The sequence below is a fragment of the Schistocerca cancellata genome, chromosome 2 (genome assembly GCF_023864275.1).
Source record: "Schistocerca cancellata isolate TAMUIC-IGC-003103 chromosome 2, iqSchCanc2.1, whole genome shotgun sequence".
NCBI lineage: Eukaryota > Metazoa > Arthropoda > Insecta > Orthoptera > Acrididae > Schistocerca > Schistocerca cancellata.
The window spans coordinates 880,281,680-880,297,737 of record NC_064627.1 but is presented as its reverse complement, the minus strand read 5'-3'; the positions used below and the strand labels follow the sequence as shown (position 1 = coordinate 880,297,737).

Below are 16,058 nucleotides of genomic sequence, written 5' to 3'. Positions count from 1 at the left end.
TAGAGTGCGACCACTGAATACACCTGACCAGCCCTTCGACGATGTGTATCTGGACTGACCCTAGACGGATCGATGGAATGGATGAAGGCAATTACTCTCAGCATTGTCAGTATCAAGTATTCTCTGCATCATATTTGATGTCATCAGAGACCTCAACTAAATCATCATTCAATGCGGAGAGTGCCTTCATGTAGAAATATTTATAACTTTAGGTATGAATTTCCTCGCAAAGCGCTATTCGGCTGTTTTTTTTTTTGTGGTTTTAGGGCGCACAACTTCAATTGTCATTAGCGCCCTGACTACTCTAAGAATGCACCGCGAGGCACAAGTTGACAACAACAACTAAAAGGGAAAAAACGATAAAAGACAGACTGACAGGCATAGGATTAAAAAACAGCATAATCAAATGTCCTGAGAGAGGTTTGTCAAATTGATAAAACGAAGAACACGAGCAGCTGCTCGTGGGTCATCCGCTAAAATGGCATCGAAAGTATTTGGCAGGTTAAGATCGATGCGCAGTGTGTTAAGATCTGGACAGGACATTAAAATGTGTCTAACCTTCAGCAAGTGCCCACATGGGCAGAACGGCGCCGGCGCAGCCGTCAGCAGATGGCGATGGCTGAACCGGCAGTGCCCAATTCTTAACCGGGCTAAAACGACCTCCTCCCGCCGAGAAGGGCGTGAGGTGGACGTCCAAGCCACGGGAAGAGGTTTTAAGGCCCGAAGCTTGTTGTCGGTAAGTGCAGCCCAATCGGCATGCCACAGCGATAAAATGCGCCGACAAATGACCCTGCTAAAATCGGACGAAGGGACACAACAAGAAGCTGTCCGAGGCTGGAGGACCGCAGCCTTGGCCGCGGCATCTGCAGCTTCGTTCCCAGGGATACCGACATGGCCAGGAACCCACATAAAGCTAACCGGAGAACCGACGTCCACCAGCTGCTGAAGAGAGCGTTGGATCCGGTGTACGAAAGTGTGAACCGGGTACGGATCACTGAGGCTCTGGATGGCGCTCAGGGAATCTGAGCAGATGACATAAGCAGAATGTCGGTGGCGGCAGATGTAAAGAACAGCCTGGTAGAGGGCAAAGAGCTCAGCTGTGAAGACCGAACAATGGCCATGGAGCCGGTATTTGAAACTTTGTGCCCCGACAATAAAGGAACACCCGACCCCGTCATTGGTCTTAGAGCCATCTGTATAAATGAAAGTCATGTTGATGAACTTCGAACGAAGTTCCAAAAAACGGGAGTGGTAGACCGAACCGGGGGTGACCTCTTTTGGGAGCGAGCTGAGGTCAAGGTGAATGCGGACCTGACCCTGGAGCCAAGGTGGCGTGCGGCTCTCGCCCACTCGACAGGTTGCAGGGAGTGAAAAATTAAGGTGTTGAAGGAGGCGACGAAAGCGAACTCCAGGGGGTAGCAGGGCAGAGACATACAACCCGTATTGACGGTCAAGAGAGTCGTCAAAAAAGGAACGATAAGACGGATGGTCGGGCATTGACAGTAGCCGACAGGCATACCGACAAAGCAGTATATCGCGCCGGTAGGTGAGTGGCAATCTGCCAGCGTCAGCATGAAGACTCTCTATGGGACTGGTATAAAATGCTCCGATCGCAAGTCGTAAACCCCGATGTTGTATGGAGTTGAGGCGGCGTAAGATGGATGGCCGTGCACAGGAGTATACGAAGCTCCCATAATCCAGCTTGGAGCGGACGATCGACCGATATAGACCAAGTAGGACGGTTCGATCCGCTCCCCACGACATACCACTGAGAACACGGAGGACATTTAAAGAACGGGTACAACGGGCGGCCAAATATGACACATGAGGAGACCAGCTAAGTTTCCTGTCAAAGGTAAGGCCTAAAAATTTGGTTGTCTCCACGATTGGGAGAGCAACGGGACCGAGTCGTAAGGACGGTGGGAGAAAACTCTTTGTAGCGCCAGAAGTTAATACAGACCGTCTTCTCGGCAGAAAAACGGAAGCCATTGGCGACACTCCAGGAGTAAAGACGGTCAAGAGAACGCTGAAGACAGCGCTCCAGGACACGTGTACACTGCGCGCTGCAATAGATGGTAAAACCGTCCACGAAAAGGGAGCCTGATACATCAGCTGGGAGGCAATCCATTATTGGATTGATCGCGATGGCGAAGAGAGCGACGCTCAAAACTGAGCCCTGTGGCACCCCATTCTCCTGGCGAAAGGTGTCGGACAGGACAGAACCCACACGTACCCTGAACTGTCGATCCATTAAAAAGGAACGAATAAAAAGAGGGAGGCGACCGCGAAGGCCCCATGTATGCATGGTGCGGAGAATGCCCGCCCTCCAACAGGTGTCGTAAGCCTTCTCCAAATCAAAGAACACAGCCGCGGTCGGGCGCTTCCGCAAGAAGTTATTCATAATGAAAGTCGACAAGGTAACCAGACGGTCAACAGCAGAGCGGCGCCTACGAAATCCACATTGTACATTGGTAAGTAGGCGTCGAGACTCGAGCAGCCAAACCAATCGAGAGTTAACCATTCGCTCCATCACTTTACAGACACGGCTGGTAAGCGAGATAGGTCGATAACTGGAAGGCAAGTGCTTGTCCTTCCCCGGCTTAGGAATCGGGACAACAATAGACTCGCGCCAGCATGCGGGAACATGTCCCTCAATCCAGATGCGATTGTATGTACGAAGAAGAAAACCTTTACCCGCAGGAGAAAGGTTCTTCAGCATCTGAATATGAATAGAATCTGGCCCTGGAGCGGAGGACCGTGATCGACCAAGTGCGTTTTCGAGTTCCCGCATGGTGAATGGGGCGCGCGTGCCTTACATGTCTACCCAGGGCGGGGACTTACGCGTTACCCCGTCACCGGCTACGCGTGCGAACGCGTGGGTCGGCCTTCAGGCACGCACAGGGAGGAAGGAAGAAGAGGAAAAAGAAGAGAGAGGGAGAAAGAGGACAGACTGTCTCAAACGCCGAGGCGGAGACCAGAGAAGGCAAGGAGAAGAAGGCAATGAGAAGGCAAGCAGAAGAAGGCAATGAGAAGGCAAGGAGAAGAAGGCAATGAGAAGGCAAGGAGAAGTCAAGGGAAAGAGTAAGGAAGACAGTGAGATGGAGAAGAGCAAAGAAAGGAACCAACAAAAGGAAGGAAGAAACGAGAAGTGAAAAACCAAAAAGACCACAATAATAGGTCGAGGAACCGTCCGTCTCCGGACGCAGGCGCTAACTACCCCCGTGAGGGGGATGGACTCCTTTTAGTCGCCTCTTACGACAGGCAGGAATACCTCGGGCCTATTCTAATCCCCGGACCCGCAGGGGGGTATTCGGCTGTGACATACGTTGTCTGACCAAACGTCAAAGAGCCTCATAAACAATATATAAGTAGAAATTCTTCCAATCCATATCCATATGTGGCATACAGCAAACCAGTGTTTAACAGTATTGGTTAAAAACAGTCTCGGTTGCAATTTTTGTTTTTTTTTCCTCAACAAAAAAGTGTCGTCAATCGTTTACACGTGTATAAATTTATATGAAATTAACTCTGCTGGCACTTGACATCTAAAGCCCGAAGTTGCGACGTTGTGATGACAAAATCAGTTAAGTCATGTTAAAACCCTTAAGGTTACGTACGGTCTAAGAGATCTATAGTGCCTCTTATGAAATTTAAAACAATCTTTACTTTCATAAACGCCAAATTAACGTTTCCTCTTGAATTATACGAAATTTTCGCGTCTGAAAAATTTTCCTACTCAGAACTGGTAGGTATCATACATACATCAAAAAAAGTTTTGCATCATCCCGTATCCCAGAATTCCTGAAGACAGACGTTAACTTTGGTTATTGTATCACAGATACAGTCCCTTTGACTGTTCAGAGATGTCACTAAGCCCGCCCAAAGGTGTAAACAACTATGCATGAGCAGCGCCTATTAGACGGAGGGGCTCCGACAGCCGATCAGTTCCAGTCATTCCACCAGGAAGGAGATACGCGGCTCGTGTTGTATGTAGTTCAACCATGCCTAGACGATCAATACAGTGGTTCGATCGCGTCCGCATTGTTACTTCTTTCCAGGAAGGTCTCTCAACAAGGGAAGTGTCTAGGCGTGTCGGACTGAACCAAAGCGATGTTGTTCGGACATGGAGGGGGTATAGAGAGACCGGAACTGTGATGACACGCCTCGCTCAGGCCGCCCAAGGGTTACCACTGCAGTGAATGATCCCTACCTACGGCTTAAGGCTAAGACAAAGTCTGACAACAACGCCACCATGTTGAGTAATGCTTTTCGTGTAGGCACAGGACGTCGTGTTACGACCCAAATTGTGCGCAATAGTCTGCATGATGCGCAACATCACTCCAGACGTCCATGGCGAGGTCCATCTTTCCAACCACGACACCAGGCAGCGCGGTACAAATGGGCCCAACAACATGCCGAATGGACCGCTCAGGATTGGCATCACTTTCCCTTCACCGGTGTGTGTCTCATATGCCTTCAATCAGACAATCGTCGGCGACGTGTTTGAAGGCAACCCGGTCAGGTTGAACGCCTTAGACACACTGTCCAGCGAATGCAGCAAGGTGGAGGTTTCCTTCTGTTTTGGGGTTGCATAATGTGGCGCCAACCTACACCGATGGTGGTCATGGAAGGCGCCGAAACAGCTGTACGATACATGAATGCAATCCTCCGATCGATAGTGCAACCACATCGGCAGCATATGGGCGAGGCGTTCGTCTTCATGGACGACAAATCGCGCCCCCATCGTCCACATCTTGTGAATGACTTCCTTAAGGATAACGATAACGCTCGACTAGAGTGGCTAGGATGTTCTCCAGAAATGAATCCAATCGGACATGCCTGGGATAGACGGAAAAGGGCTGTTTATGGACGATGGGACCCACCAACCACTCTGAGTGATGTACGCCGAATCGCAGTTGAGGAGTGATACAATCTGGACCAATCGCGACTAGTATGCCACGACGAATGCAGGCAAGCATCAATGCAAGATGACGTGCTATTGGGTATTAGAAGTACCAGTGTATACAGCAATCTGGAACACCACCTCAGAAGGTCTCCCTGTATGGTGGTACAACATGCAGTGTGTGGTTTTCATGAGCAATAAAATGGGCGGAAATGATGTTTATGTTGATCTCTATTCCAATTTTCTGTGCAGGTTCCGGAACTCTCGGAACCAAGGTGATGCAAAACTTTTTTTTTTATGTTTGTATTTGCCGCAGCAGATGACATAACCAAGTGTGAGACGACCCATTAATCTACTGCTGGGAGAGACAGTCCGATCTGTCCGCCATCAAACGCTAAATTAAATAAGCTATAGTTTGAAGTGATCAAGTGAAGTTCCACAGTGCAATGATACAGGGACCGAATTGCAGGAGCGGTATTCCATTATCTGCCTCTCCGTCCTCATTGTGTTCTCAGTTCACACGACATACAATGCAACTCCATTCATACACTAATATTTACCATTTGTCACTGACGAGACCAGTGACATCAAAATCGTACGAAATTATAGATTAGAGGTATTAATACTAAAAGGGAAAACACTTCCAGATGTTCTACAAAATTATGTTTATTTGGTGACGAACCGGCCTTCGGCTTCTCAGGTCATCTTCAGGTGTCAACAATTGCAGAACGTTAGGAAGTGTTTTCCTTTTTAATACTATCATGTACTGCCTAGTACCACAGGTAATTCATTTAATGTTAAGTATTGGTATAATATAGTCTGTTTTGTTATTGACACTGAGATCACTAAAGACGGAACACATGTTACTTTTGGATATGGGAAAGAGCTTGTCGTTCTTTTGTTAAGGAAATACCAATAATTCGCCTAGTACTAACCAGGTACTATACGGAAAATCTGTCATATTGGCTGGACTGTGCCAGAAGCGGCTGTGTACTACCATATCGCATTCGTCTTCGTTGATGTATACCTCATGACAGTATACAGCAGCTCAGAGCGCCACAGCGGTGTGAGTAAATCCGCTGTGGGCTAATGATGGCTATTATAACAGAAATCGGTCACCATCAATAGACAGAAAATAAATTGCAATTTAGAGTGGCGCTTTTTATTCTTATCTAAAGGAACTTGTTCAATGTGAGCTCATCTCACTGCAGTGCGCACCAGCAGCTAATTGAGGGGGTTCGGCGGAAGTAAGTACTACCTCACACGAGTTTATTTTGTGTTACTGCATCTTATACGTTTGGCTAAATTTTGACTGACCCAGAAGGGTACTTCACGTGGGCAAACGATTGCAACCACGAAAATATTCCATCTGAAGCATGTTACGTGCAACACCGACAAAAACTCCATCATGCGTATCAGATCAACGTCTACTGGACACGGTGGTATCACAGACCAAATGACGAAGCTTATTACTGACTCCCTATTGCCCACTGTAACAGATATTTTCAACCACTCCTTCACCAGAAGTATCTTCCCTGAGATATGAAAACAGGGACTTATTAAGCCGTTACCTAAAAAGGACGTTGGCACAGTACCCTTCCATTACTATTTGCATTCCTCCTGCACTGTGTGTGAAATCTTACGGGACTTAACTGCTAAGGTCATGAGTCCCTAAGCTTACACAGTACTTAACCTAAATTATCCTGAGGACAAACACACACACCCATGCCTGAGGGAGGACTCTAACCTCCGCCGGGACCAGCCGCACAGTCCATGACTGCAGCGCCCCAGACCGCTCGGCTAATCCGGCGCGGCGCCTGCATTGTGCACGCCGTTAGAAGATATACTTCCACGACAAGCTAACAAGGTACCTCGCAGCGCGGGATTAACCGAGCGGTTTAAGGCGCTGCAGTCATGGACTGTGCGGCTGGTCCCGGTGGAGGTTCGAGTCCTTTCTCGGGCATGGGTTTGTGTGTTCGTCCTTCGGATAATCTAGGTTAAGTAGTGTGTAAGCTTAAGGACTGTTGACCTTAGCAGTTAAGTCCCGTAAGATTTCACACACATCTGAACATTTTTGAACAAGGTATCTCACTACAAACAGCTTAACAGACGAATACTAATCAGGGTCCTGTAGCCATCGCACACAACATTCAATTTAATAAAGGTAACAGATGACCTCAAGCATGCCATAAATGCACAAGAGGCTGCTATCACGTGCTTCTAGGCTTCAGCAAAGTTTTTGACTGTCGACTATGACATTTTACTTGCCAAAATTAACACCCTAAATTTCTCACCAAGTCACTCATACCTGACGCCTCGCCAGCAAAGCGGTATGTCCGGCACCAGAAGGTCATAATGCAGGCAGGTGTATCAGGCGTTCCCCAGGGGTCGGTATTAGGTCCCATACTCTTCTAACTGTACAAAAATTTATTATTGTTATCATCATTATTGTTATCACTATCAGTGGCAGCATCTACAGTAGGTCAACAACTGCCAGTAGTAATTTTATTATTTCATTAGTAGAATTTACTCAAACTGCCATTTCCGACACTCAATTTTTTAATACTAGTTGTCATATTAAAATTCTTATTTTTTAGATAACTAATATGTAAAGAAGGCACTGTAGGTGTGAAACCGTGGTCCGATATAAGAGAGGGACTGAAGGAGCCCAATCAGATCAGGTTAAATAAATAATAAAAATAAATTCGAAGATCATACATACATACATACATACAGTTAAATTGAGAAAATTACGTAGCAGACGGTATTTTCTAGCCATATATATATGGATCTACTTGTTACCATCATGCGGTGCATTCGAACTACAGATAATTTGATACCGCTGATGTACTATACTGAAGGTTAGCACTTATTTCTGCTTACTCCTTCGTTAACGAAACTGTGTAATCAATGAAGTGATATGCTGAGAGATTTAGTAAGAGTCCCAGTCCCAGCTTTCCTTCAGATTATTATTATTTATAAAATAAATAACAAATAATTTCCTTAAGATGCCAGACGTACCTCGTGGCTCCGCTCCAACTACTGCCCATCGCGGCCAGCGTGGCGTCTCCACTGCGCTTGACGTTCCCTCCGCCGCTGGCGCCGCCGTTACCCGCCGCCGGCGCGAAGGCGGACTGCTGCGAGGCGGGCCCGCCACCCGCATACGGCCCGCCGGGGGCCATGGGGTCTCCAGGCCCGAACCGCGACAGCAGCTCGCGGGGCAGGTCGGACCGAATGACGACGCCGTCGACGCTGGGCCCGAAGGCGCTCAGGTAGGCCGGCGGCGACACGTCCGCGCGCAGCAGTTCCTCCAGCGGCACCTGCAACCACCCAAGCCTCTCACTTAACTCCTCTCACATCCACTTCAACGGCGCAATTATTTATTTATTTATTTATTTTTTCACGACGCTCTACCACATTATCGAGAAATAAGCAACATTCAATTATACGGAGTGTTTCCAGCGACTGGTCAGACTAATTTATTTTACGCTGAGAATTAATTTTAGAAAGAAAAAAAGTAATGAAGACTATGGTCCTTGTTTGCCGGTTGGTTTTCTCACTGGGAGTTTTGAATTGGAGCTGCAGCCACCGACTGAAATCACTCATGCTCATAAATTAAGGATAATAGCAGAATGTGGTTCTAAAATGGCTCTGAGCACTATGTGACTTAAGTTCTGAGGACATCAGTCGCCTAGAACTTAGAAATAATTAAACCTAACTAACCTAAGGACATCACACACATCCATGCCCGAGGCAGGATTCGAATCTGCGAGCGTAGCGGCCGCTGGGCTCCAGACTGCAGAATGTGGTGCCACACAACATGGCACTACACAAAACTGGCGCTAATAGCATAGGCACATAGGGAACACACACGACACAGATCTGTAAGTCCACGGTATTGATAGTAAGTTAAGAAAATCGTCCCGAAACACATGTGCTATAAAACGCCACTGTTTCCTGCGCATGTACCCCGACATCAATATGGGATATGATCACCATGCACACGTACACGGGCCGCACAACGGGTTGGCATACTCTGGATCAGGTGGTCGAGCAGCTGCTGGGGTGTAGCCTCCCATTCTTGCACCAGTGCCTGTCGGAGCTCCTGAAGTGTCCTAGGGGTTTGAAGACTTGCAGCGATACGTCGACCGAGAGCATCCCAGACGTGCTCGATGGGGTTAGGTCTGGAGAACAGGCAGGCCACTCCACACCTGATATCTTCTGTTTCAAGGTACTCCTCCACGATGGCATCTCGGTGTGGCCGTGCGTTATCATCTATCAGGAGGAAGGTGGGACCCACTACACCCCTGAAAAGGTTCAAAATGACAGTTCCTCTGTCAAAGACATGCAGGGGCGTACATTGCACCAACCATAATCCCACCCCATACCATCAAACCACGACCTCCATATAGGTCCCTTTGAAGGACATTAAGGGCGAAAATCACTGTTCAGACTATAACTGGACTCCTTCATGAACATAACCTGGGACCACAGTTCCAATGACCATGTACTGTGTTCTTGACACCAGGCTTAACGGGGTCTCCTGTGACCAGAGGTCAGCGGAAGGCACCTTGCACGTCTCTGGGCGAATAAACCAAGCCTGTTCAGTCGTCTGTAGACTGTGTGTCTGGAGACAACTGTTGCAGTGGCTGCGGTAAGGTCGCGAGCAAGGCTACCTGCAGAACTCCGTGGTCGTCTGTGGGCAATGATGGTGAGATATCGGTCTTCTTGTGGTGTTGTACGCTGTAGACGTCTCGTACAGTAGCGCCTAGACACGTTTCCTGTCTGTTGGAATCATTGCCATAATCTTCAGATCACACTTTGTGGCACACGGAGGGCCCGTCCTACGACCTGCTGTGTTTGACCAGCCTCCAGTCGCCCTAGTATTCTACCCCTCACAACGTCATCAGTATGTATTCTTTGAGCCATTTTCAACACAATCACCATTAGCACGTCTGGAAACGTCTGCACACTTACTCGCTGCACCGGACTGTGACATGCACCAACACACCTCTGCATATGTGGACTGCTGCCAGCGCCACCGTGCCACGACCGCAGGTCAAATGCACCGCATGGTCATACCCTGAGGTGATTTAAACCCACAAACCGCCCAGCAGAGCGTTGTTTCACCATGTATCAGCATTATCCTTAATTTATGAGCATGAGTGTAGTTCGTCTACCTGATTCGCTATTCGTTCGTCGGCCGTGTTTTCCACGCTGAGATCGGGTGGCGCAGACGACGGCTGGGGAAGTGGGGAAGTGAAGAGGCGAGGAGGACTGCCCAGGTACTTCTCTGGGTCCGACCATCTACTGGGCAGTAACAGCGTTGTCTAGGAGCTCTGCAGTGGCGATATCAAGTACTGGTGTGCCGCTGTACTGTGATTCCGTTGGAGGTGGGCGTAATTCGGTGGCCCGGATTTTGAAAAAGATTTAGAGTGTGGTGTGATTTTGTCGCCGCTACTTGGAATACATGTGTTGTTCGATCGCAGAGATGGTACAGGCCTGTGTAATTCGTCGTTGAGTGCTGGTGTCGTTTCCGAACGTTTACTGGTGTGTTTGCCTACCGCGACACCGTTGTCAGCCACTAGGTTTCATTAAAAAAAAAACTGCTGTTTTATGATGGCCTGTTGCATTTCTAAATTTTGGACCGGTTCTTAAATTAGTGCTTATTAGTTTAAAAGCGGGTGCCCACTACTTTTTATATTAATATATCTATGTCGGATTTCTTGCAAATAGAAGTTGGTGAGAGGTTAAAATAGGCCGATAATAGTGCAGGGGCTTAAATATCGTATCGGTCATCATCCACATACGGAACAGTCCGATTGTGTAGGGATGCAGGACGACTGTCCCAGTCTTCCCGGCTCAGCAACTTGGAGTTTATGTAGTGCCGACTCCTTGCATTCAGCTGTGTGAAGAGGCCTTCCGCATACTAACCAACAAGTTGACATCACGCTCCAGTCCCCGTTGATGAGCTTCGACTTTGGTTTCTGAATCTTTTCTAAATTACAACTGTCAAATTGACCTTGTAAAATCTGATATACAGGCCTCTGCTCCTAATTGATCATTTCCTTGTTCAGACGGAAATAGGTTATGATAGTTGACATCCTTAAAAAACTATCTAATACCGTCAACAACATTACTTTGAAGACAAGGTGCTCTGAAGCTTAGATACAGGGGACGGGCCAAACTACGGAAACCCCTGAAACACAACTCAGTGCCGTGCCAAATAGGACGTAGGAAAACCGTCGGCATTGAAACTAGCTTACAGTCAGCGCGGTATGGGTAAGTACAGGTGGTGTATGTTTTCAAGGGAATCTTACACCACTCTTCCTGCAAAACAGTGGCAAGTTCATGTATAGACGATGGAGGCGGACAGAGACCACACACTCTTTTCTCCAAAGTAGGCCACAGTGGCTCAAGAACGTTGTGATCTCGTAACTGTGGTGGACAGGATAGATACGACAGTTCATCCACATGCTGACAACAATCCTGGAAGATGAGAGCTGTGTAAACAGGGGACCTGTCCTCATGGAACACAGCATCCTCATTGGAGGCAAACACTCTACCATGAGACTGAGCTGTCAACCAAAGTGGTCACATAATCCTTGGCAGCCGGCAGCTGTGGCCGAGCGGTTCAGGGTGCTTCAGTCCGGAACCGCGCTGTGCTACGGTAGCAGGTTCGAATCCTACCTCGGGCATGGATGTGTGTGATGTCCTTAGGTTAGTTAGGTTTGTTGTTGTGTTGTGGTGTTGTTGTGGTCTTCAGTCCTGAGACTGGTTTGATGCAGCCCTCCATGCTACTCTATCCTGTGCAAGCTGCTTCATCTCCCAGGACCTACTGCAACCTACATCCTTCTGAATCTGCTCAGTGTATTCATCTCTTGGTCTCCCTCTACGATTTTTACCCTCCACGCTGCCCTCCAATACTAAATTGGTGATCCCTTGATGCCTCAGAACATGTCCTACCAACCGATCCCTTCTTCTAGTCAAGTTGTGCCACAAACTTCCCTTCTCCCCAATCCTGTTCAGTACTTCCTCATTAGTTACGTGATCTACCCATCTAATCTTCAGCATTCTTCTGTAGCACCACATTTCGAAAGCTTCCATTCTCTTCTTGTCCAAAATATTTATCGTCCATGTTTCACTTCCATACATGGCTACACTCCATACAAATACTTTCAGAAACGAATTCCTGACATTTAAATCTATACTCGATGTTAACAAATTTCTCTTCTTCAGAAATGGTTTCCTTGCCAGTGCCAGTCTACATTTTATATCCTCTCTACTTCGACCATCATCAGTTATTTTGCTCCCCAAATAGCAAAACTCCTTTACTACTTTAAGTGTCTCATTTCATAATCTAAGTCCTTCAGCATCACCCGACTTAATTCGACTACATTGCAGTATCCTTGTTTTGCTATTGTTGATGTTCATTCCATACTCTCCTTTCAAGGCACTGTCCATTCCGTTCAACTGCTCTTCCAAGTCATTTGCTGTCTCTGACAGAATTACAATGTCATCGGCGAACCTCAAATTTTTTATTTCTTCTCCCTGGATTTTAATACCTACTCCTAATTTTCTTTTGTTTCCTTCACTGCTTGCTCAATATACAGATTGAGTAACATCAGGGAGAGGCTACAACCCTGTCTCACTCCCTTCCCAAACACTGCTTCCCTTTCATGTCCCACGACTCTTATAACTGCCACCTGGTTTCTGTACAAATTGTAAATAGCTTTTCGCTCCCTGTTTTTCCCCCTGCCACCTTTAGAATTTGAAAGAGTATTCCAGTCAACATTGTCAAAAGCTTTCTCTAAGTCTACAAATGCTACAAACGTAGGTTTGCCTTTCCTTAATCTAGCTTCTAAGACAAGTCGTGGGGTCAGTATTGCCTCACGTGTTCCAACGTTTCTACGGAATCCAAACTGATCTTTCCCGAGGTCGGCTTCTACCAGTTTTTCCATTCGTCTGTAAAGAATTCGTGTTAGTATTTTGATGCCGTGATTATAAAACTGATAGTTCGGTAGTTTTCACATCGGTCAACACCTGGTTTCTTTGGGATTGGAATTATTATATTCGTCTTGAAGTCTGAGGGTATTTCGCCTGTCTCATACATCTTGCTCACCAGATGGCAGAGTTTTGTTACGACTGGCTCTCCCAAGGCTGTCAGTAGTTCTAGTGGAATGTTGTCTACTCCCGGGGCCTTGCTTCGACTCAGGTCTTTCAGTGCTCTGTCAAACTCTTCACGCAGTATCGTATCTCCCAATTCATCTTCATCTACATCCTCTTCCATTTTCATAATATTGTCCTCAAGTACATGGCCCTTGTATAGACCCTCTATATACTCCTTCCATCTTTCCGCTTTCCCTTCTTTGCTTAGAACTGCGTTTCCATCTGAGCTCTTGATATTCATACAAGTGGTTCTCATTTCTCCAAAGGCCTCTTTAATTTTCCTGTAGGCAGTATCTATCTTAACCCTAGTGAGATAGCCTCTACATCCTTACATTTGTCCTCTAGCCATCCCTGCTTAACCATATTGCACTTCCTGTTGATCTCATTTTTGAGACGTTTGTATTCGTTTTTGCCTGCTTCATTTACTGCATTTTTATATTTTCTCCTTTCATCAACTAAATTCAATATTTCTTCTGTTACCCAAGGATTTCTACTAGCCCTCGTCTTTTTACCTACTTGATCCTCTGCTGCCTTCACTACTTCATCCCTCAAAGCTACCCATTCTTCTTCTACTGTATTTCTTTCCCCCCTCCTTGTCAATTGTTCCCTTATGCTCTCCCTGAAACTGTGTACAACCTCTGGTTCTTTCAGTTTATCCAGGTCCCATCTCCTTAAATTACCACCCTTTTGTAGTTTCTTCAGTTTTAATCTACAGTTCATAACCAATAGATTGTGGTCAGAGTCCACATCTGCCCCTGGAAATGTCTTACAATTTAAAACCTGGTTCCCAAATCTCTGCCTTACCATTATATAATCTATCTGAAACCTATCAGTATCTCCAGGCTTTTTCGAGGTATACAACCTTCTTTTATGACTCTTGAACCAAGTTATTAAGTTGTGCTCTGTGCAAAATTCTGCCAGACGGCTTCCTCTTTCATTTCTTACCCTCAATCCATATTCACCTACTACGTTTCCTTCTCTCCCTTTTCCTACTGACTATTAAATTTTCGTCTCCCTTCACTATCTGAATAATTTCTTTTATTTCATCATACATTTCTTCAATTTCTTCGTCATCTGCAAAGCTCGTCGGTATATACACTTCTACTACTGTGGTAGGAGTGGGGTTCGTATCTATCTTGGCCACAATAATGCGTTCACTATGCTGTTTGTAGTAGCTTACCCGCATTCCTATTTTCCTATTCATTATTAAACCTAGTCCTGCATTACCCCTATTTGATTTTATATTTATAACCCTGTATTCACCTGACCAAAAGTCTTGTTCCTCCTGCCACCTAACTTCACTAATTCCCACTATATCTAACTTTAACCTATCCATTTCCCTCTTTAAATTTTCTAACCTACCTGCCCGATTAAGGGCTCTGACATTCCACGCTCCGATCCGTAGAACGCCAGTTTTCTTTCTCCTGAAAATGACATCCTCTTGAGTAGTTCCCGCCCAGAGATCCGAATGGGGGACTACTTTACCTCCGGAATATTTTACCCAAGAGGATGCCATCATCATTTAACCATACAGTAAAGCTGCATGCCCTCGGGAAAAATTACGGCTGTAGTTTCCTCTTGCTTTCAGCCGTTCGCAGTACCAGCACAGCAAGGCCGTTTTGGTTAGTGTTACAAGGCCAGATCTGTCTGCCACCCAGACTGTTGCCCCTGCAACTACTGAAAAGGCTGCTGCCCCTCTTCAGGAACCACATGTTTGTCTGGCCTCTCAACTGATACCCCTCCTTTGTGGTTGCACCTACGGTACGGCTATCTGTATCGCTGAGGCACACAAGCCTCCCCACCAACGGCAAGGTCCATGGTTCATGAGGGGTAGTTAGGTTTAAGTAGTTCTAAGTGTAGGGGACTGATGACCTCAGATGTTAAGTCCCATAGTGCTCAGAGCCATTTGAACCATTTTTGAATCCTAGGCAAAGGTTCAAATGGCTCTGAGCAGTTTGGGACTCAACTGCTGAGGTCATCAGTCCCCTAGAACTTTGAACTACTTAAACCTAACTAACCTAAGGAAATAACACAACCATGCCCGAGGCAGGATTCTAACCTGCGACCGTAGCATTCGCGCGGTTCCGGACTGAAGCGCCTAGAACCACTCGGCCACCACGGCCGGTGAATCCTTGGCAGTAATACGACCTTATGTCTGTGCAAATCATCACTGAACCTCTGCCAACTTTCACTCTTGGGGTCCAAACTCAGTCCGAAGATGGAAACAGTGTGAAACAAGACTTATCCGACCAACCGACTTTCTTCCATCGCTCCATAGTAATGTTCAAAATTTGTGTGAAATCTTATTGGACTCAACTGCTAAGGTCATCAGTCCCTAAGCTCTCCTGCGAACCTTCTGTAAAGTTTGGAAGGTAGGAGACGAGGTGCTGGCAGAAGTAAAGCTGTGAGGACTGGGCGTGAGTCGTGCTAGGGTAGCTCAGTTGGTAGAGCACTTGCCAGCGAAAGGCAAAGGTCCCGAGTTCAAGTCTCGGTCCGGCTCACAGTTTTAATCTGCCAGGAAGTTTCATAGTCGCACTGCGAGGACTGTAGCAGAATGGTTTAGACCGTATAAAACTGCAACAGAAATGCTTACGGAAATTAAATGTGTATCTTTGAGACATGCCATTACTCTGGAGAAACACTGTTGGGTAAATTGACAAAACCACTGTTCGAAGACGACTTTTACGCCACATCCTTCGTCTATATTGCGTAGTGACCATGAGAATAAAGTGAGAGAAGAACAGTCACAGAGAAATATAGACATTTTCACCCCGCTCAATACGCAATATGCAACAGGTTACAAAAGACATTACTAGTGGCACGACTCTGCGGGAGAAGGAAACTAAATGAAACTCCACGGGTGGCGAGGGTATGTGACAGTACTTCACTGATTACAAAATCGAGTCAAATACGGGTACACTAGTCGCTACGACGTTGCTCACTCTCTGGTCTAGGTGCATTAACTAATTCGGTTGGGAAGGTGTAG

At 46.7% G+C, this 16,058-nt stretch overlaps 1 protein-coding gene across 1 annotated transcript in view; it reads right to left on the bottom strand.

The window, feature by feature from the left end:
• Positions 1 to 16,058, bottom strand: part of LOC126159497 (neuroligin-3-like) — a 357,313-nt gene that overhangs the window by 161,683 nt on the left and 179,572 nt on the right. Inside the window, exons 5-7 of the mRNA XM_049916554.1 lie at positions 8,069 to 8,223; positions 7,944 to 7,999; positions 927 to 942 (exon numbers count right to left, since the gene is read on the bottom strand). Of these exons, the coding sequence (XP_049772511.1) occupies positions 927 to 942; positions 7,944 to 7,999; positions 8,069 to 8,223 (227 nt within the window). The remainder of the gene's footprint in view (positions 1 to 926; positions 943 to 7,943; positions 8,000 to 8,068; positions 8,224 to 16,058) is intronic.